The sequence below is a fragment of the Panicum virgatum genome, chromosome 7K (genome assembly GCF_016808335.1).
Source record: "Panicum virgatum strain AP13 chromosome 7K, P.virgatum_v5, whole genome shotgun sequence".
Lineage (NCBI taxonomy): Eukaryota > Viridiplantae > Streptophyta > Magnoliopsida > Poales > Poaceae > Panicum > Panicum virgatum.
Window position 1 is genome coordinate 29,905,091 of NC_053142.1, and position 21,342 is coordinate 29,926,432.

General features: G+C 45.3%; 2 protein-coding genes across 3 annotated transcripts; both read left to right on the forward strand.

Moving 5' to 3' along the window:
* Positions 1 to 5,681: 5,681 nt before the first annotated feature.
* LOC120640836 (potassium transporter 19-like) lies at positions 5,682 to 11,242 on the forward strand. The gene is made up of 9 exons (XM_039916750.1): positions 5,682 to 5,807; positions 6,288 to 6,510; positions 6,856 to 7,104; positions 7,433 to 7,483; positions 8,504 to 8,764; positions 8,851 to 8,903; positions 9,008 to 9,122; positions 9,228 to 9,482; positions 9,934 to 11,242. Exons 1-9 carry the CDS (start codon positions 5,682 to 5,684, stop codon positions 10,971 to 10,973), a joined length of 2,373 nt encoding a protein of 790 aa, XP_039772684.1. The 3' UTR covers positions 10,974 to 11,242.
* Positions 11,243 to 11,957: 715 nt separating this feature from the next.
* On the forward strand, positions 11,958 to 16,440 carry LOC120640837 (potassium transporter 19-like). 2 transcript variants are annotated; one of them, XM_039916752.1, is made up of 11 exons: positions 11,958 to 12,349; positions 13,000 to 13,209; positions 13,300 to 13,522; positions 13,628 to 13,876; positions 13,957 to 14,007; positions 14,094 to 14,354; positions 14,444 to 14,496; positions 14,619 to 14,733; positions 14,818 to 15,072; positions 15,148 to 15,309; positions 15,418 to 16,440. In XM_039916752.1, exons 2-11 carry the CDS (start codon positions 13,093 to 13,095, stop codon positions 16,083 to 16,085), a joined length of 2,154 nt encoding a protein of 717 aa, XP_039772686.1. In that variant the 5' UTR covers positions 11,958 to 12,349; positions 13,000 to 13,092; the 3' UTR covers positions 16,086 to 16,440. The 2 variants fall into 2 exon arrangements, with proteins under 2 accessions (XP_039772686.1, XP_039772685.1); XM_039916751.1 differs by having other exon boundaries at positions 15,148 to 16,415.
* The last annotated feature ends 4,902 nt before the right edge of the window (positions 16,441 to 21,342 follow it).

Genomic DNA, 21,342 nt, shown 5'->3' on the forward strand with positions numbered 1-21,342 from the left:
TAATCCATTCATAATACAAAAAATTCTAATATACTCATTTCATTAATTCATTCATGAATACAAAAATCAACTATCCACAATATAGTCATGTATACAAGTACATCACATGAAGTGTCTACACTCATTCTAAAAATTTCTACTATCCACATACTCATCTAAATCTAAAAGAAAATCACACCTACATATGCAATCTAGCTAAATGTCCAAGAAATGAGCTAGCTACACATTTTCTCTATTTCTAAAGCATGAAATGAGCTATACAAGCCAATGAAGAAGAGAAAAACAAGCCCCAAACCTTTAGCGCCGATGGATGGACGGGGAATCAAAGATCTTCACAAATGTGGTAAAGAAATGAGCAAGAACTCCTCTCTCCCGAGCCGAGAACAGCAAGAAACAAGTGAGCTGAATGGCTCGGGCGGGGGGAGAGGGAAGGGGATAAGGGGGCCAAGGCCTTTTGTCCCGGTTGGAGGCACCAACCGGGACAAAAGGGGGGCCTTTTGTCCCGGTTGGTGGTTCCAACCGGGACAAAAGGGTACGCGGGCCTTTTGTCCCGGTTGGATCCACCAACCGGGACAAAAGGCCCCCCTTTTGTCCCGGTTGGTGTCTACAACCGGGACAAAAGGCCACTATCCCCCCGCTGGCCCGGCTAGCCATTGGACCCGGGACAAAAGCCACCTATTGTCCCGGGCCCAAAGGCTGCCGGGACAAATGGCCTGGAACAAAGGTCTATTCTGTAGTAGTGGATGGATGCCTGAAAGGGCTCACCATGTCGCGAACACGATGCCGTGGCTGGGTTCGTGCCCACGCACGACTGCGGTCAGGTGCTTGTGTGCAATGGGCCAGCTGAAAGTTTCAGTCCGTGGCCGAAGCGCGAGTGTTTGCGATGGGCATGACCATGGCGATGTCGTGAGCGTGTCCACGGTGCGTGCAGGGTGTAATGCGCGTGCCCGTGGCATTCTGGCCATCCAGAACCGCGCGACGGTAATGTCAACATGGAGCGGCGAGGTTTTGGCACATGGAACAGGCTGTGGCACGTAAAGGGGTGCATGGGCGCATGCGCGGGCACTTGGCTCTGGCCGAGGCCGCGCGGCCATGGCGCGCATGGTGCTCCGGCAAACCAGGCCGCAGTGGCGCCAGGCTGCACCGGGGCTTCATGGGCGACGGCAAGGCTCCTGCACAAAAATGGGACATGGAGGCCTACGGGTTCTTCTCGGGAAGGCTCATCGGCGGCGGCGGCGCTCACGCCGGCAGTAGGACTGGAGTATGAGGAGTGGCAGCGACGTGCTCACCGTTCGAGCTCAGAGACGAGGTGCTCGGCGCAGCGGTGAGTCGAGGCCGGTGGGTCGGAGCAGTGCTGTGCAGAGCGGCTTTGTCGATGGAGTCAAACGGGCGCAGGCTCGACGGTGATGTCCCCCGAGTCCCAGGGGCGGAGCTAGGAACAAAGTTGTGGGTGCGGTCGCACCCATAAAATTCCACAACCCTTTATCACTTTTAGATTTTTACCATATTTACTTCACTATCATGTATATATGCCGCACGCCCCTCTACTCCGCCCCTGCCCCTGACGGCAGCTCCTCTTCCCAAGTGCTCGGCGTCGGGCCCGGCGGGAGTCCTCCTCCTCCAATGCAACTATGGTGTCGTGGTCCTGCGGCAGTGACGGACACTGGCGGCCTCTTCTTTTCCTCCGCTTCTTCTACTTCTTCCCCTCTTCCCCTCTCTTCTCGATGTGGAGGCGGCGACGCACAGGGGAAAATAACCCCTAGGGTTCCAAGCGGTGGCCACATCGAGTCTTATAACGAGCGTGGCTAGGGGTGGCAGCCAGGGCGCGGCTTGGATAGCGGGGATACTCGGCGGCCGGGCCGGGACGCGTGGCGCGCATCGCGCGGCTCGGCGCGGGGGTTCTAGGGTTTGGGAGCGCGCGTGCGGCCGGGAAAGGAAGCGCAGAGATCATGGGTGACGTCGGCGGCTCTAGCGCGGCCGTTGCCCGCTCTTTGTCGCGGAGCGGAGGCAAGGGTGGGGTGGCGGCGCGCGGAGTGGGCGAGGCGAGGCGGAGTGGAGGGGAAAGGGGAACAGTGGCGCCGACAGGTGGGGCCATCCTGTCATTGGCTGGACGGAAGAGGTAAGGTTGAGCAGGTTGGGCCGGCGGGATGCTTGCCGGGCCAGCTCGCGCGCTAGCAGGCCGGGGTAGCAGGGCAGGCTGGGTTGGCGTGGGGGTGTATGCGGGCTGAGTTAGGTTAGGCGGGTTGGGCTGATCTGGGTAGAAGTGTGGGCTGGATTAGGGGAGGGTTTAGATTGGTTGATGATATAGGATCGCGGGCGGCGGGCTAGGGTTTCGGGCTTCGGCGGGTCAGCAAAGGGTAGTTAGCTTGTTTAGCATTTGAATATAAATTTGGAGGGCACACTCAAAATTTAAATTCCACACAATTTCAAGCAAAGAAAACAAATCCAAATCGAACTCGAGTAAACATGGTAGATCAATAAAATTCAATGAACTCCTAATATTTTCACACTAGCAAAACAACTTCCTTAATTAAAAACAAAATTTTAATTAGGAATTTTAGAGAGGTAGAAATCCTACTTAAATGAATTTATTACAGTACTATCACAAAAGTTTTTGAAATTCACATTTTTCTACTTATTAACATTCCGAAAAAATTCGGGATGTTACACTCTATTTATGGGAGCAAAAGTTGAGTGCTAAACTTTAGCACATATATTAGCACTCATACATCCTAAAAGTCACTGCTACAAAAATCTTTATCGAGGCGGGCAAAAAGCATTAAACGAGGCAATTTCTGCAACTGCCTCGGAGCCAACGTCACGGTTAATCGTGGCATTAACCGAGACGGCTTTGCTGACCGCTTCAATTAATAAAAAAATAAAAAGAAAAAGAAAAGGCCCGCTCTGCCCATCGCCACCCCGCCGGCCGCCGGATCTGGCCTCGTCGTCCGCCCGCCGCCGCGCCTACCGCTGTTGTGCCCGCCACCCGCCACCGCGGGCCCGCCTCAGCTTCCCGCCTCTGCCACCGATGTCGTGCACCGCCGCGGTCCCACTCCGGGGAGAGGGAGGGGCCAGCGTGCTCGGGGAGAGGGTGGTCGGGCCGGCGTGCTCAGGGAGGGAGGGATGGAGGGGAGGGGAGGGAGGAAGCGGTGCGCTCAGGGAGGGGAGGGAGAGCGGCGCGATGGGCTGAGGGTGAGGGAGAGAAGTGAGAGAGCTGAAACCCTAAGTCACCGTATATATATTCATTGGGGGATATCGGATTGATATGAGCTGTCTAGGCTTTGAGATGGGCCAGTATTTTCCGATGCGGGCTTTATAGTGTGTCCGCCTTGGTTAATGTCTATTAACTGAGGCAGACATTTTAAGTCGCTTGCCTATGTTAATCGATTTTGTGAGGCATTTTTTGTAACCGTTTATGTTAATTGCAGGCATTAACCGAGGCAGTTAAAGATTGTGCCCGCCTCCGAGGCTAATTTTAAATGTCGCAGTTAATGTTTTTTAGTTGTGAGTTTAGCTAAATTTAGCCCATCCCATTAGCATTTGGATCCAAATAGGATCTAACTGTAGATCGAAGCGCACGCGCGATGTCAGCTTGAAACGCTTGCTAGTAATCAAACGTTGTGTCGTTAGCTAGCCAGCATTAGCATAGCCGCCGGTCGTTGTTAGTACAGTTTCTGGATGGATCTATCGATTCACACGCGATCGTTTTCCTTGTCGTTTTTGCCTGGATCCAGTTGCGATGGGAGCAAGCCACCAACTGCTAGCTCCAGGGCTCCAGCCAAGACGCGTGCTCGGATCGACGTCGACCGGCTGACAGGTCGCCCAAGCTATAGGCAGCATGATGCCTGATGCCCCTGGATCAATATCGGCGCGCGCGACGCCAAGTTGATCGATGTCCCCTGCGTGTCTCGTCCCAATTTCTGAACAAGTGAACCAGCAATAATGCAACGTACCTGATGAAGGTGAGCTCGCAGCCGTCCTGCACGATCAACGGAAACTTGTTTATTTCGTCCTTAACTGATCAGTGCACAACTAGCTAGAGATGCGCACATCCGAGTATACTAGGAAAGATGTCTACTACTATTAAATGGACAGTGTCCACATCGCTCCCCCGTGGCTCGCAGTTGTTTGGTTTGAGGGACTAAATTTTAGTTTATGTCACATCAAAGAGAATTTTAATATTTAAAAGTATTAAATAAAGATTAATTATAAAACTAATTGTAGAACCCTGGGGCTAAACTGTGAGACGAATCTAATGAAGTATATTAATCTATAATTAGAGGATGGTTATTGTAGCATCACTGTAGCAAATTATGAATTAATTAGAATCGTTAGATTCATCTCGCGAATTAGCACTCAGCTGTCAAAAAAATTATAAACAGAATTTATTTAATACTTCAAAATAGTAAGATTCTTTTTATATGACAGGGACTAAAGAAAAGTCTTAGGCCGCCTGCCCCCAATCAGCATGCACCGTTCAAAATTCAAAATGCTCCCAAATCCTTTCAACCAGTGCGGAGCCGCAGAACATCTTCCCCTCGGACTTAGATTTTCCTTTAGTTTAATGTTGCTTCTTTCGACAAGTTTGCTTGCAGGTTGCGCTGCGGACAAAAGTGAGCTCATCTGCCTATTCGTTAATGGACAGGTTCGACTCCTTGTCATTCGTTGGAGCCAGCCAGGATATTCGTAATTATTACGGACTTCATATTTAATTATCTAGAAGATATTGAATCCACAGCTATTTTAGCATTGCGTGTGTATGCAGAATTATGCAGAGTCAACAGAGCAACTGCAATAATTGGGGCTAAACAACTGTATGTAGAACGTTAATTCTTCTCAAAGTAAGATAGCTGTTCTGATTTGCTGTTGTCGCTTTATTGAGTACCTGTGTTTTTCTTTTAATTCCCTCTGTTCACGCCATAGATCTCAGTTTATTACAATCGAGTGCCTGCAACTTCAGTAGGTTTCAAATTCCGCCCTCACAAGAGAAATAATTTGTAGCCTAGTGGTTACAAAGAGCTTCGGTAGCACTCTCACTCGGAGCGAATACTCTACGATTTAATGTCGTTATGCTTTCAGTGGTAGGCGATGTTTTTGTTGCAGTGAGGCGCCTATGGTGACTTCGTCAATCATGAAGATATGCCGGCTCAGTCTTCGAAGATACTCGTAGGAGTAAAATTTGCGTACATACGTTCATAGGGGTGAGTATGCGTGCGTTATGAGTGTCTGAGTTGTACTATGAAATCGTAAAAAAAAATCTAGCCTATCATGATCTGACCCATGGATAAGGCACCCTTCCATTCAACATGGATCACTATAATTTCATTTCATGTGGAATAAATTGCTAAACATGATGCAATGTTAATGCGCGCGCAAGACGGAGAGAGAGAGAAAAATGGTTTGCGACACCTTTTATGGTGTGGTGCTTACAGCTACATGGTATCTAAGCAATGTTGGAATGCTTCGGTAACAATAAGGAATGGACAATTTTGGTGAGACCGTAACATGAAAACCGTGATATTACCTAATCCATGGTGTATATACAAAACTCAATCTTGTCAACTCCTGCCCCACACCCACCCACGCGGGCCCCTTGGATCCTAGGTCTCTCCACCTTCAAGTCTATAAAAGCAGCACAAGGTAACCGTTCATGAAACAAGCACAAGTTTGGAGCCCAACAAATGGCTCTTGAAACTGATAAACAGGATCCTAGTGGCAAAAAAGGAGTTGGTGGATTTCTCCAGCGTCATGACTCATTCTATGGAGATGCAGAAAAAGTGTCCAGCGCACAGCATCATGGATCTCAGGTCCGCTTCTCATAAGTCATAATCATATATATATATATATATATATATATATATATATATATATATATATATATATATATATATATATGGCCTTTGTTCATATCTTCAGTGAGTAGCAGGATTGAGCTTTCACCAAATATTTTAAGAAGATAATAAGTTTTCATCCATTTGTTTAAAACAAGAGAGAAGAACAAGTATGCAAGAGCATCACATTTTTCCTCAAAAAAATATATGCAACTGTATCACTTGTACCAAAAAATTTAACTTCATGCTCAGTCCTAATTTCAGTTCAATGAAAGAGTTTGTTGAAACTCTGAAGGAACATCCAAGAGCACCATTATTTGTACTTCCTGTGATAAGAAGATATAAATCCTTTCATTGTCAAGGAAACACAGTAATTCTGTCAAACAAATGAGCAATTATTTGGACTTGACAATAATTAACAATATGTTTACATATACCATGCACCATGCAAAACAGGATATTTGGATTCGAACACTGCGTTTAGCATTCCAGTGCATTGGAGTCATATACGGTGACATCGGGACATCACCGCTCTATGTGTATGCAAGCACCTTTCCAAGTGGCATCAGCAATGTTGATGACCTTTACGGAGTCCTGTCACTTATACTTTACAGCATTATTCTTCTACCTATGATAAAGTACGTGTTCATTGTGCTGTATGCAAATGATAATGGGGATGGTAGGTTTTCATTCCAAAAGTTATCTGGACTCAAGAAACTCCTATATTGCAACACAATTGTAGTCTAAAGTATAAAAAGCTAACAAATGACTTTTCTCATTAAACTTCATTTTCCCTTGATTCATAACATCATGAAATGGACAAATAGTTGTGTAGAAGAAAATGATACGAGCACCATTTTTATGATAGACCAATGAAACATTACACTACATAACAGCTGGCTTCACTAGGAATTAGGAACCCATTGCATGCATGCCTGGTTAAAAAGATGTCAGTTATGGTCTCTTAGAATAGCTAATATGCAGATTCCTTATCCTCTTACAATAAAAATAAATACAATTGTAGGGGGCACGTTTGCACTTTATTCATTGATATCACGCTACGCCAAAGTGAGTTTGATTCCAAATCAGCAAGCTGAAGATGCAATGGTCTCAAGCTATTGTCTGGATACAGTATCAGCCCCTATGAGGAGGGCTCAGTTGATGAAGAAAAGTCTGGAAAATAGTAAGGTGGCTAAAGTTGCAATTTTTCTCCTTACGATACTGGGCACCTCAATGGTTATCAGTGATGGTGCTTTAACCCCAGCAATATCTGGTAACTAACAGAAATCCAAGTATATTACTTCTGGCTGTACTTATAGCTTTCATTTTTATGTCCCTTTTATTTATCAGTGCGTCCACATAATAGCAGTAATATACATGAAATTACATAATTAGTAAATAATAATCAATAAACAATGGTCAATAATAATCTACTATCATAAACATTTACAGAACTGTATTATATATATAGTAGCAATGGTTTTTATCAAACAAGACTTGAACATTGACATTATACCTGTGGTTTGTATTCATTAGTGAAATATTATTTATAGTACTTGTGATAGTGGTATGACAGTTTATGGTTTGAGGATTTGTTTCAGTGCTCTCTGCAGTGAGTGGTCTCCAAGAGAAAGCACCGCAACTCAAACAAGGTAAGAACTATTTGAGTTTAGTTATAAATAACAAAACAAAGTTGCAACACACAGCTTGCAAATGTTTGTAATAATCATAGTGCATCTCAATTTGAAAAGAAACTACCTAAATGTACATGAATGGGATGCCGTTTTAATGAAGCACATCACTCAGTAAGTGTAGGATGAACAAATGCATCTGGCACTATCCTGCCTTTTGTTTGTGCACCCAACTTGGAAGTCTTTCTCAATTTGTGGGAACTACAATTTCACTTATTTTGCATACTCGACATCTTTCCATAGGATCTCAATCACTACCGGCTCATTGCAACTGGAGGTGTTAGTTATAAGCCCTTTTCCACCCTTGCTACACCTCAGTTTCCTTCATAGTATTGAGTTGCTTGCACTAACCAATTCAACCCAAAAGCTTATGCTTGATAGGAAGAGGTGGGCAAATTCACTTATACTTCAACACTCCCCCTCACGTGTAGGCTCCCCCAGGCCTCAAACGTGAAAATTAGAAGTCGGGTGCAATTAATTTATTTAATCGCACTCACCAGGATTAGAACTCGAGACCTCTGGCTTTGATACCATATTGAGTTGCATGGACCAACCAATTCAACCCAAAAGCTGATAGGAGGAGGAGGGCAATTCACTTATTATACTTCAACACATAGGACCACCAAATGCCTTCCACACTCATGCTGCATTGTTTGGTAAATGAAACTAAACACAATACTCATACCTAATCCTCTAAAAGAACTAAACAATTATGGACAACAGAATAACCACAAATAATATCTTACTGATCCCGGATTCAAAAAATATACTTTTGCTCTGAAGGTTGCCTACTGAAATTGCTCATAACTCATATGATTATTGAAACAAGCAAGAGGTACTAAAATATTTTGTAAGTCATGTACTCTTTGCATGTCGTGCTCGAATATTTATGTCCATGTCACAGGCTGAACAATGTGGTGGAAACATGGTTCACAATAAAAAAAACAGTTCCTAATCTATATTTCTACTCTTCTTGAGCAGGTCAAATAGTATTGATCTCTGTGTTCATTCTAGTTGTGCTGTTCTCTGTTCAGCGGTTTGGGACAGACAGAGTTGGCTACTCTTTTGCACCCATTATTCTGCTCTGGTTCCTCTGCATCGGTGGTATTGGGTTCTACAATTTAATCAAATACGATGTGGGCGTTCTGAGAGCCTTTTATCCAAAATATATTGTAGACTACTTTAAAAGAAATGGAAAGGAAGCTTGGATCTCCCTTGGGGGCATCCTCCTATGCTTTACAGGTGCTTTTACAATGTTGAAAATAATATCTCAATACAAGTACTTAGAACGCAGATTCTCAATACAAAATATATTTGGCACAAAACAGGTACTGAAGCCATGTTTGCCGATCTTGGTCATTTCAATGTAAGGGCGGTTCAGGTACATATATCATCTTTTTGAGATATCAGGGATGTATATGAAGGATGTGAGGTTAATGTTTCCTTTACACAATATAAACAGCAACCAATTCATCCTATTTTCAGATTAGCTTTAGCTTCACTCTGTTCCCGGCGGTGTCCCTAGCTTATATTGGGCAAGCTGCATTCCTACGTAAACACCCTGAGCATGTTCTTGATACTTTCTACAGATCTATTCCAGGTAAGCTATTCAGGATGATGAATATGATGCTTCTTAATTTTCGAACTTTGTGGTCCTCCAAAAAAAAGCATTGTTGAATCAAGCACAACTATTCATTGATTGCAGGACCATTGTTTTGGCCAACCTTCATAATTGCTGTTGCTGCTGCAATCATTGCAAGTCAGGCTATGATATCTGGTGCATTTTCGATAATTCAGCAGTCACAAACATTGGGCTGCTTTCCTAGGGTCAAAGTGCTACACACCTCAAAATCGTATGAGGGGCAGGTGTACATTCCAGAAGTGAACTTTGTTCTTGGGTTGCTTTGTGTGATAATAACGCTCGCATTCCGGACAACAACTAATATTGGCAATGCGTATGGTAAGACTAATCTAACTTAATGTATACACTAGTAAAGCTGGTATGGCTCATAGGTTCTACCGTTCTAGAATCAATGATGTATCCAAATTCCAGAAGCTATTTAGACAAAAAGCACAAGTGATTATTAGCTAGGGATGGTAGAGCCTGGAGGACTGATGTTGTTTAGATACAAACAGAAAATGTTTGACCCCTTCCATGATTTCTTAATTTCTATTCCTTTTTTACATTCAAGTAATAACACAACACTAGTATATGTTTATGCAAATTATAGATATGGTTTTCCATAAGAACAAGAAATGCATAATCATCAAAGAAGTAACACGATAGTCTGTTAACTTCTAATAACCAGACAGCCAGCAGGGGCCTGTAACAGTTCACATATTTTCATTATATCTTTGTATCTCATCATTAACTTTTTGAGAAAACCTGACAAGGAGTTTGCCCTGTGCAGGAATTTGTGTTACTTCTGTGATGATTATTACAACTATTCTGTTGGTTATTGTGATGCTTCTCGTATGGAGGGTGAGCATTTGGCTGATTATACCATTCTGCCTGGTATTTGGGATCATAGAGTTTGTCTATCTTTCTTCAGTTCTCTACAAATTTAAAGAGGGAGGGTACCTGCCTATTGTGATTGCAACATTTCTGGTGATAATGATGGGCGTGTGGCACTATGTGCATGTAAAGAAATACTGGTATGAGCTCGAGCACCTAGTTACAAATGAAGCCATGAGACAATTGATTCAGACACACGATGTGAAAAGAATTTCTGGTGTAGGCTTCCTCTATACAGAACTAGTCCAGGGAATCTCGCCCATATTTCCCCACCTCATTGAGAAAATTCCCTTTGTGCATTCAGTACTAATGTTTGTTTCGATCAAACACCTTCCAATCCCTCATGTGGAAGTCTCGGAGCGCTTCCTCTTCAGAAATGTTGAGTCCAAAACTTCCAGAATGTTCCGGTGTGTGGCACGCTATGGATACAGCGACACACTAGAAGATGCCAAGGAATTTGCTGCTTCCCTTATTGAAGGACTGCAGTCATATATTGAAGAGGGGCATTTTATCACAGACATGCAAATTCAAGAAACTGAGTCTCAGACAGCCTCCACTGGAGATGGTAACGCAAGACCTCGTAAAGCAGGTAGCTCCACGGTGTACATTGAAGAGGTATTGACTACAAGTGAAACTACAGGTCTCACCCAACCTCGCATAAGCAGCTACTCAGCACACTCATCTGGAAGGATCAGCGAAGAGCAAACCCGCACAATTGCAGAAGAAAAGGAATTTATTCAGAGGGAGCTGCAGAAAGGAGTTGTCTACATCCTGGGGGAGACAGAAATAAAGGCAGGGCCTAATTCTTCATTTGTCAAGAAGGTCGTTGTCAACTACATGTACTCCTTCCTGAGGAAGAACTTCAGGCAAGGGGAGAAGGCCTTCGCAATCCCAAGGCAGCAGGTGCTCAAAGTTGGAATGGTATATGAAATCTAAGCAAAAACCCTCGAAAGTGACTACAGCTGCAGCGGTTTCTCCTGATCGATGTGTTGGCCTGGACCTTTACAGGTTTGTGTTCGATTTTGTTTCTTAAGCACGTTTTGCACTTCCTTGGAAGGCAGTAGTGTTCTTGACGATTTGATTTCAGTGTGAAAGTTTAAGCTTGTGATGTTGATACGAAACTCTGTATGCATATCTTTCTATGCACTGTAAGCCATGTACCGTACTACTGTACAAACTGTTAAGTAAAAATCACCTTTTGTAAACTGGGAGAGCCAAATAAACTCACATTCCATCGGCGTCCTCTCCTCCTTCTCTGGTATTTCGTCGAACGATTTGCGGGCACGGCCAACCGCCATGGATCGGCCATGGCAGGGAGGTCAGTCCGTCAATGTCTCGCACCCAGTGCAGGCAACGTCGAGTCCTCGTCGAGGCAAGAAGAGCGGAGTCCCATCTGCTCCGTTCGCTCAGCACCGGCGTGCAGGGAGGATTTGATCGCCGCTAACCGGGCCTTAACTGCGTTTCAGAACACTGGCTCGCTGGTTTCAAAACTCACCCTGCGCAGGAGTCGTTTAGGGGTGTAGTAACGGGTTCAGTACAAAATTTTCTCATGCCAACTTCACCTTGGTTTTGGGGAAGAATTAGGCAGAGTTTATACCCTCGACACAGAGCAAATCAATGGTGACAGCATTCGGCATGTGTTAACTGTATACTGTGACCTAACAGACCTTAGAGATCAAAAGCAAGCTAAACTGGAAAACAGGTACATGAATGCAAATCACACAACATGAAAATTAAATACCCTGATGATAAGGTCCAAATAATTTTTCTGTCTGATCTAAATTAAAAGCAATGAGCGTATCAATAATATGTATTGTTAGTATTCGATCGGATATTTATATAATAACAATAATAGCAGATGGAGTATCAAACAATATCTATTGCTAATTAGCTTAAGCTCGCTACCAAGTAACAAAGCAGCACAGGGATTACGCTACACGTGTTGGGCAGGGCGCAGGCTTGAGGCTTCCACCTCCCTCCCGCCGCTGGCTGGCTGCTGGCTCTCCACGGTTCGCGGCGCGACGCGCCAGCTTCCGAACGCACTGCTCCCGCGCGTCGCGGCGCGCGGGCCAAAGCGGCCTCGGCCCCGGCGGCGCGGCCAGCCGCTGGGCCTACAAGTACCGGGCGCCGATGGCCGCATCCGGCTTTCCTCTCCTCCCCGCCGCCCCCCATCGCCCACGGCCGAGGAAGACGAGACGAGCGCGGGACGGCCTCCTTCCCCTGGTCACCCCGCGCGCCGGCCTGCTCGCGCGACCGCGGACGCCGCCGCCGGACCGCTGCTGCTCCCTCGCTCCCGGAGTCTGCCGCTCCAGGTTCGGGTCATGAACCTTTGAGCTCTCTGCGTTTCTGACTGACCAGGGTTTGTGCTCCTAATTCCTATTTGATCTGCGAGTTGTTCGATTGCTGGCCAGTTGACAGCTTGCGATGCTGAAGCTAGTCACCGTGTTACTCCAATTTTGGGTAACACAATGGGAAAACTGGCTGCTTGCTGTGTATTAGTTTTCAGCTTCACAATTGTAAGGACACCGTGAGAAACAACTGTACCTATGCAGTGTTGTAGTATGCACATTGCACAATTGTAATGCTGGTACATTTGCTTCAATAATTTCACTTCATCATGGATAAAAGGTTTCTTTCAATGGGGGCCGAGACTAGAACTAGTTCTTTTTGATAAATAGATAAATAAATCTGGCAACTGGTATTGTTCTCCGGTGTGCATTGAATAGTGACATGTATGAACTCGGGATTCAAGTGATATGCCTGAAGCATCAAGGTTGCTTAATTGTAGAGGCAGAGTCTGTGCTGTTTTGTGAAATTTGTTCTGAAAAATATAGTTTCGCATTGGTTTGAAAAACATGTGTAGCTCTCTGGAATTTGCCAAAAGAAAACAAGGTTGTAGGCTCGTTGCTCTGCTTACATTACCTGATTAATCAAAGCATTGACGTTAGAATCACTTTTGCAGAAATTTATGGCCGCATGGTATAGTGTTGACTGCTGACATATCACAAGGTCATCCTAATTATTCTAAGGTTTCATATGCATCAAGAAAGCACAAATGTCGCTTGAAGTTGAGGACCGACCAAGCGTAGAGCCGACCAAACAGCTCAAGCGACAGGACTCGCTTTATGGCGATGCAGAGAAGGTCTCCAGTGCCAAGTACCATGGCTCTGAGGTCTGCTTCCCAGGCAACTTGATTACCATGTTGCAACAATGCACTGTCACCGACAAAGTTTTGACTGCAATAAACCTTATGGTTACACAGGGAAGCTGGTCACGACTGTTGCAGCTCGCGTTCCAGAGCGTTGGCATCATCTATGGGGATGTTGGAACGTCGCCACTCTATGCGATATCCAGCACCTTCCCTGATGGCATCAAGAACCGTGATGACCTCCTCGGTGTCCTCTCCCTCATCCTCTACACCCTCATCCTGATACCAATGGTTAAGTACGTCTTCATCGTGCTGTATGCAGATGACCATGGAGATGGTAAACTGATACGTCATGAATTTCTGTCTGTCAACCTGATGTAATCACCATGTGCCTGCTCGTTGTTGGGTAGTTATAACATTTACCAACATACTGGTGTTCTAGGTGGCACATTTGCTCTCTACTCACTTATATCACGGCACGCCAAGGTAAGGCTGATACCAAACCAGCAGGCGGAGGATGCTATGGTGTCAAATTACGGCATAGAAACGCCGAGCTCACAGCTGAGGAGGGCACAGTGGCTGAAGGAGAAGCTCGAGTCTAGAATGGCAGCCAAGATTAGCCTCTTCACCATCACAATCCTTGGCACATCCATGGTGATGGGGGATGGAACCTTGACGCCAGCAATTTCTGGTAATAGAAACAGTGAATAAGGATTGCTTATATTCAGTAAAAGAATCCTAATGCTTTCTTGTTCATGATTGTCCTTCTAGTGCTGTCGGCAGTGAGTGGGATCAGAGAGAAGGTGCCAAGCTTAACTGAAAGTATGTGAAAAAGGAGTTTCTATCATCATTGATCAGTTGTTACGCTTTGTTCAACATATAAATTGTCTGATGTCATTTTGGTACAGCACAGGTAGTCTGGATTTCAGTACCTATTTTGTTCGCACTCTTCTCAGTCCAGCGTTATGGTACAGACAAGGTTGGGTATTCCTTTGCTCCAATCATCACTGTGTGGTTTGTTCTGATTGCTGGCATTGGAATGTATAACCTCGTTGTACATGATATCGGTGTTCTCCGCGCCTTTAATCCAATGTACATAGTAGATTACTTCAGAAGGAACGGGAAAGATGGATGGATTTCTCTGGGTGGTGTTATCTTGTGCGTCACAGGTAAACTTTTGGACAAAATCTGCAATTGCAAAGATAATTTATAGCCTGGAATCTCAATGGACTGTCATGTCGTATCTCATATGCAATAGGCACAGAAGGAATGTATGCAGACCTAAGCCATTTCAATATCCAGGCCATTCAGGTAATGGTGACACTCATATCCATGCTACCTGCTTACGATTCTGATACTCCCAACTATACATTGAATTGTAGAGCAGAAAATTTCCCAGTTTCTTACAATGTTAACTGTATGTTTGCCTATAGATCAGCTTCAACACTGTCTTGTTCCCGTCAGTGGCACTATGTTACATGGGGCAGACAGCATATCTTAGGAAATTCCCAGAGGATGTTGCAGACACTTTCTTTAGATCTATCCCAGGTATAAATGAATTTGGCGTACAGTTGTGCTTTTTGAGATAATGAAAGATTGCAAGAGTGAGAGAAGCTGTCTTTTCTTCTACAGCACCGATGTTCTGGCCAACCTTCATTACTGCCATTCTTTCGGCTATCATTGCAAGCCAAGCTATGCTCTCTGGCGCATTCGCCATCCTCTCGAAGGCCCTATCCCTTGGTTGTTTCCCCAGTGTTCAAGTGATTCATACCTCAAAGAGTTACGAGGGACAGGTTTACATTCCTGAAGTGAACTTTTTGATGGGACTAGCAAGCATCTTAGTCACCATCACCTTTAGAACAACCACCGAAATCGGCAATGCTTATGGTAAGCAACTAGAAAAGATGAGAACTTTGATTTCGTCACTCAGGATATCTCTTATTTGCTTTTGGCGATGAACAGGGATCTGTGTCGTGACCGTGTTCTCAATCACCACCCATTTGACGACGATTGTGATGTTACTCATATGGAGGAAAAAGTTTATCTTTGTCTTTCTTTTCTACATCGTGTTTGGTTCCATAGAGCTGATTTACCTCTCTTCGATACTGACAAAGTTCGCCCAAGGTGGGTACCTACCATTCTGCTTCTCGCTTGTCCTGATGGCCCTAATGATGGCATGGCACTATGTCCACGTCAACAAGTACTGGTATGAGCTTGACCACATTGTGCCAGCCGATGAAGTGACAGCACTACTCAAGAAGCATGATGTGCGGCGGATCCCCGGAGTAGGCCTCCTATACTCAGACCTGGTTCAAGGCATTCCCCCTGTATTTCCACGCCTGGTGCAGAAGATACCGTCCGTGCACTCGGTCTTCTTGTTCATGTCAATCAAGCACCTGCCTATCCCACACGTGGTGCCTGTGGAACGGTTCCTCTTCCGGCAGGTTGGCCCGAGGGAGCACCGGATGTTCCGATGTGTGGCAAGGTATGGCTACTGTGACATTCTAGAAGAGTCAGCATTGTTCAAAGGGTTCCTCATGGAAAGGTTAAAGATGTTCATCCAAGATGAGGCTGCATTTGAGACCAATTCGACCACCGAAGATTCCCAGACATGTTCTGAGGGGTCAGCATGCCCTATAGTGCCCAGTGGCCAGTCTGGGAACATCAACTCTGATTTAGTTGAAAAGGAGAAGCAATTGATCGATGCAGAGACTGAGCTAGGGGTGGTCTACCTTATGGGGGAAGCTAATGTCATAGCAGGACCGAATTCATCACTTGTGAAGAAGGTAGTGGTAGACTACATCTACACGTTCTTGAGGAACAACTTGACAGAGGGGGAGAAGGCGCTGTCCATTCCGAAAGATGAGCTGCTCAAAGTAGGGATCACGTATGAGATATAGTGATCTAGTTATTTCTCTGGGATAGAAAATGAACCTAACTGAGACATTCTTGTTCATATTCTGACCTAAACACACATAGTGAAGTTCAATTGTTGGTTAGAGAGCATCCAAGTTATCTAGAGTGTTGACAGGAAGATTTGCTAGTTTTGTAGACAAATCGGTATTGGCAGGATGTAATAATGACTAGAATGGAAGTAGTTCTAGTGGGTTTCTATGTCATTCAATCCAAACCTTGTTCATGAAGGGCCTAGGTTTAATTTATTACTATTTGCAGGAATTATATGATATTTTTATCAATACATAGTTGTATCAATTGTTGCATTTCATGTATTTCAAAGAGTTATGATATTTTTTCCTTTGACTTGCATTGACCCTTATTTGAAGTTCAGTTTTTGAGCAGGAGAAATGTATATTTCATCAAAAGAATGCTTGAATTACTATTGTCTACTTTGCATGTTACCATCGAACATTCTGGGTATGAACAATAATGTTGATGTGAAATAATTGAAAACTTGATCAAACCATTACGGTTGAAGTTCCTTAGTCTCATGTTTTAAGATTAGGCTCTGCTGGATGTGCTTTCATGAGTGGTATTTACATCTTAGCAACCAAGAAAGGAAGCACATGACAGCTCTGATAACAATTAGTTTTCTTCCAGAGGAACCAGGCTTCCAGACGGCTCGCCAGTTAGTTCTTTCACAGACCTATAGTAATTACAAGGAAGTCCCTGATCAGTGCTCGAGTGGCGGCAGTGGCGAATCTAGTCCGAAAATATAGAGGGGGACCATGTCCACACTCTTATTCTGCCTCCTCTTCTTTTCTTCTTCCTCCCATCTTCCTCTTCATTGTTTCATCCCAAAAATCAAGAGGGGTTAGGGGGGTATCCATGGGTATTAGGGAGGTAGGGGGGCTTAATCCCCCCTAGCCCCCCATGTGGATCCGCCCCTAAGTGGCGGTAACCTACAGATAGGAAATGCCAGACTCAAAAACAAGCAAGCACGCTAAATGCTGACATGCCATGCATGCATTGACGCATTATGTATATATAAACTGAACTGATCTGATCCAAACATACAAACCATTATTGGGCACACTCTGAACAACGAAAAAGACTTGGCACAGAATGAGGTACCCGAGACCCACAGGTGCGGACGAATCGCCTGAGACGAGCATATCTAGGAGTGCTTGTAGTAATATGGGGTAATAAAAATAAAAATTTTCTACCGCATAAACTAGGATTACTGTAGTTATATATCACGGAATTACCACTAGACGCGCGGTTGCGGAACTTCCACTACTACAGAATACATCATCGCAAACGCCCCATCACCGCCGGTTTGTTTCGAACCGGCGGTGATAGTCTATCACTGCCGGTTCCAAATGGACCCGGCGGTGATGCTAACATATCACCGCCGGTTCGTAATACGACCCAGCGGTGATGTGTTCTCCACCTATTTTAATTTTTCTCACCCTCTCTTTCACTCATCTCCCTTACATTTTTTTCATCTCTCTCGGACCTTCCCCTCCTGCTCCGCCGCACGGGCCGCTCCCCCCTCCTGCTCCGCCGCACGGGGCGCTCCCCACCCTCCTGCTCCGGCTGCCGCACGGGGCGCGCCCGCTCCACTTTCCTCTGCTCTGCGGGCCTCGCTGTGCCGCCCTCCCGCTCCCGCCCTCCCCCCCCCACCTCCTGCTCCGGCCGCCGCACGGGGCGCGTCCGCTCCAGATCCGGTGCCAGCGCGGCCACTCAAGCTCGGCCGGCGCTCGAGGAGGCCGGATCCTGCCCCGGCATGGGCGGATTCTGCGGTGGAGTGGGGGCGCGGTGGCGGCCCAGAGTGGGACACTGCGGCTGCCCGGAGCGGGAGCAGCGCAGGAAGCGGCGAGCTCGCAGCGAGCGCGGCGGCGACGGCGGCGGCGGAAGCGGCGAGCTCGCAGCGAGGCGGCAGCTCGTGGGCAGCAGCTGTGGCGTGATTTTTTTTTTTGTTTTTTCAAAGAGCAACACTGTTGGGTGGTGAACCGACGGTATTAGCTGTACCCATCACCATCGAGTTAGATCAAACGATGCTCAAACCCGGAGGTGATGTGTTTTTAGAACCGGCGGTGAAAGGGGTGAATGGAGTAGTGTTCTGTAGCGCGTCGGTTTAGTGCAGATGGAAGCCGGCAGTGCAGTTGTGTGAACCACCTCACGAACGACTCGTCCTTGTGCAGCAAGCGCAGCACCTCCACGAAGTCCACACGTACGGGAAGAAGCGCCGCAATCTGGACTGCTAGGTCCGCGAGGGCGACCTAGGGCTTGGCACACAGGAGGGGCGGCCAGAAAAGGGGGCGGCTACTGTTCACGCGCGTTCTAAACAGTAGCTAGGGTTAGGGTTTTTAGGCGCCCCCTCTATTTATATAGCCCCTTAGGTGGGCTGCCTTGGGCGCCCCCTTTTGGGCCTAAAAGGCTCATTAGTGCACTTAAGCCCAGTCTAATTCGGATTTCATCCTTATCAGGTTTTTTTTCCTTAAGTGTGTGACCCTATGGGCTCACATGCGAATAGACATGGCCCGAGTACTCTTACTCGGCCCAATAGTAGACAGTGGCCTCTAGCAAGACATGTCAACTCCTATACGCACACAAAGATCATATCAGACGAGCCGCCACAATATCATATACATGTTGTTCCCTTTGCCTCACGATATTTGGTCTAGCTTAAAGCCGACCACTCTATCTCGATCATGTGATTCGGAATCCTTGGTTAACTCTTAACCCCAGTATGGCCATGCATTTCCTAATCCAAATCACTTGAGGGGCCCAGAGATATCTCTCTCTTGTAGAGAGGGGCAAATCTCATCTTGACCGACTATGTCTCATAGCATGCTTCTTGACAGACCCGAAAGCCACCTTTATTACTACCCTGTTATGATGCAGCGTTTGATGGCTCCTAAGTAAGTCGGTTCACATCTTGAGTACATACGACGATCTCAGGTTTTAGAACACAGCGTACATATTGTGTAATGAGAAGTTATCATCTCGTGTTGGGTCAGTTCAATCTCATGTCTCACATGAGCCCACATTATTAGTTTGACATCACCATGTCCATAACTTGTGAAACGTAGTCAATCAACTAATACATGTGCTAGTCTAATATTCATGTGTGTCCTCACATGAACTCCGACTAGGAACACTTTAGAATATTCATATAAGCATTAATCAATGCAAGTTGTCATCCATGAATATTCAAGGAACACTTTATTAACCATGAATACAAGGAAATATAATTGCCTCTAGGGCATATTTCCAACAGTGCTCTCTCTTGGGCAGCCCGTCGAACAGCGATGTCACACGATCAAACAAATTCCGAACAGAAAATCAAGATCGACCAGCTACCTTATTTTATTTCTTGCCTAGAATCCTCGCGAACAGGTAAATAAAGTAAACGAAAAGCCTAAACTCCGCAGCAGCATAGATGCACAGAGAGCGTGACAGAATGAGAGATGCCCAAGATCCAAGATGGCAAGAACGATGCTCTGGAGCAGTGAGCTGAAGCTGTACAGCCTTGCTGTGGGGGGTTGAAGGACGAGATGGCCATGCGTGTTATGGTGGACGTCCCTTCATCAAAGGTCTTGACCTTCACTACTGCTGCCACCGGCCATGCCGCCCATGCTGCTGGATTCCCTGACCTGCTAATCACCAAACATTATCCAACCATAGAATTCCCATTGTCCTTGATCACAGCAGCAGGATGATATGTCATCAAGCTTAAATATTTGAAAAGTCTAATTTAAATCAATTACAGTATTGTTACAGAAAGGATAGCTTCATCACACATCGAGCATTTTGTTATGCTTTAGCTGAGGACATTGCCAGAGTTAACCAGAGCAAACTATAGCAGTATGCATGGCCAGCAGGCAGCAGCAGGACATCTTTTTACACATAATGCATAGTGCAAACTCTTTTCAGACCGATATAGTTGGAAACTTCTCTGGTAACAACCACAGTCAAGATAACCATCTGAAACCCTTGTCTTATGCTATTAATGCAAGAAATGCTCCATTGCTTTCCAACCAGATGATACCAAATGATTCTGGCATTCTGTTTGATGGGAGCAGATCAAGCTCTCCTTACATGTTTCTGAATTCTCCACACATGTCGGCAACATCGCTGCCCAAAAAGCAGCAGAGCTGGGAGCAACCAGTGAAGATACTATATCACCATTACTGCTAAAAGGTTTCCCAAATTATCTGTCTGCTGCTAGAGATCAAATCGATAAATATTCTGGATGTGAAGGATATACTCAAAAGGACACACCAATTGATAGTACTGCCATTAAGACAGCAGAACACAACCCTTTCATGAATGATCACACTATTTTGCATACAAACCCAGCATGGGCTGTATCCCCATGAAACCTAGTGCATTGCCTTGGATAGGACTCCAGCCATTTCCCATCAGGACAGAAAATGAAATATCTAACATGTTTCCTGAGGATCACATGCAGTAAGGTGCTTTGAAGATGCTCGATTAACTCAAGACTTTCTAGGTTTGGAAGGAAGAGGTATATTGAGTTGAGTGCCAATGAGCAGCAGATCTCACCGAGATATGTACTCTTACCATTAGTCATCATATGACTACCACCTTGGAGACAATCATTTTGGATGCATAAGAAAAATAGTTTATTACAAAATTAGCTCAGATTTCAGAAGGTGTCAGGCTATAAACTATATTGCTTAATTGGAACCTAAAAGTTGAGTTCAGTGTCAATTGCTTTCATGAAATTACGAAGGCACAGCTGACTCTCAGAGGAATCTATGAAAGACCACTGCTGCACCCAGTGAAATCTTATATTTGGATTCAACATGAGAAGTCAATCAATGTTTTGCAAACAATGCATTTCACGGATAGCAGGAGTCAATATTTCTGCAACTTACAATTTCACTGCAAAGAGATGCCAGACTGGGCAAGAAACAACATATTGCTCTCAAATAAGATAAAAAAAGAATGAATCCTAGTCAGCTTCAATAAAAAGTGCACGCCTTGGTATAATGTTGGGAGAGTGTGGCAGTGGCACCTCTTTAAGGATGAAGGATTTAGCACAGAGCAGATCAACATTCCAAAAAATATGTTGACTGCTCTTCATGTACCATGACTGTCACTGGCACATAAGAATAGACATTTATTAAAATAAGAAAAATTTGAAGATACGAAGCATTGAAGTCAACTGTACACATACAAAAGTTATACAACATACCACATTGAATGTCCGAAAGCTGAGGCCAA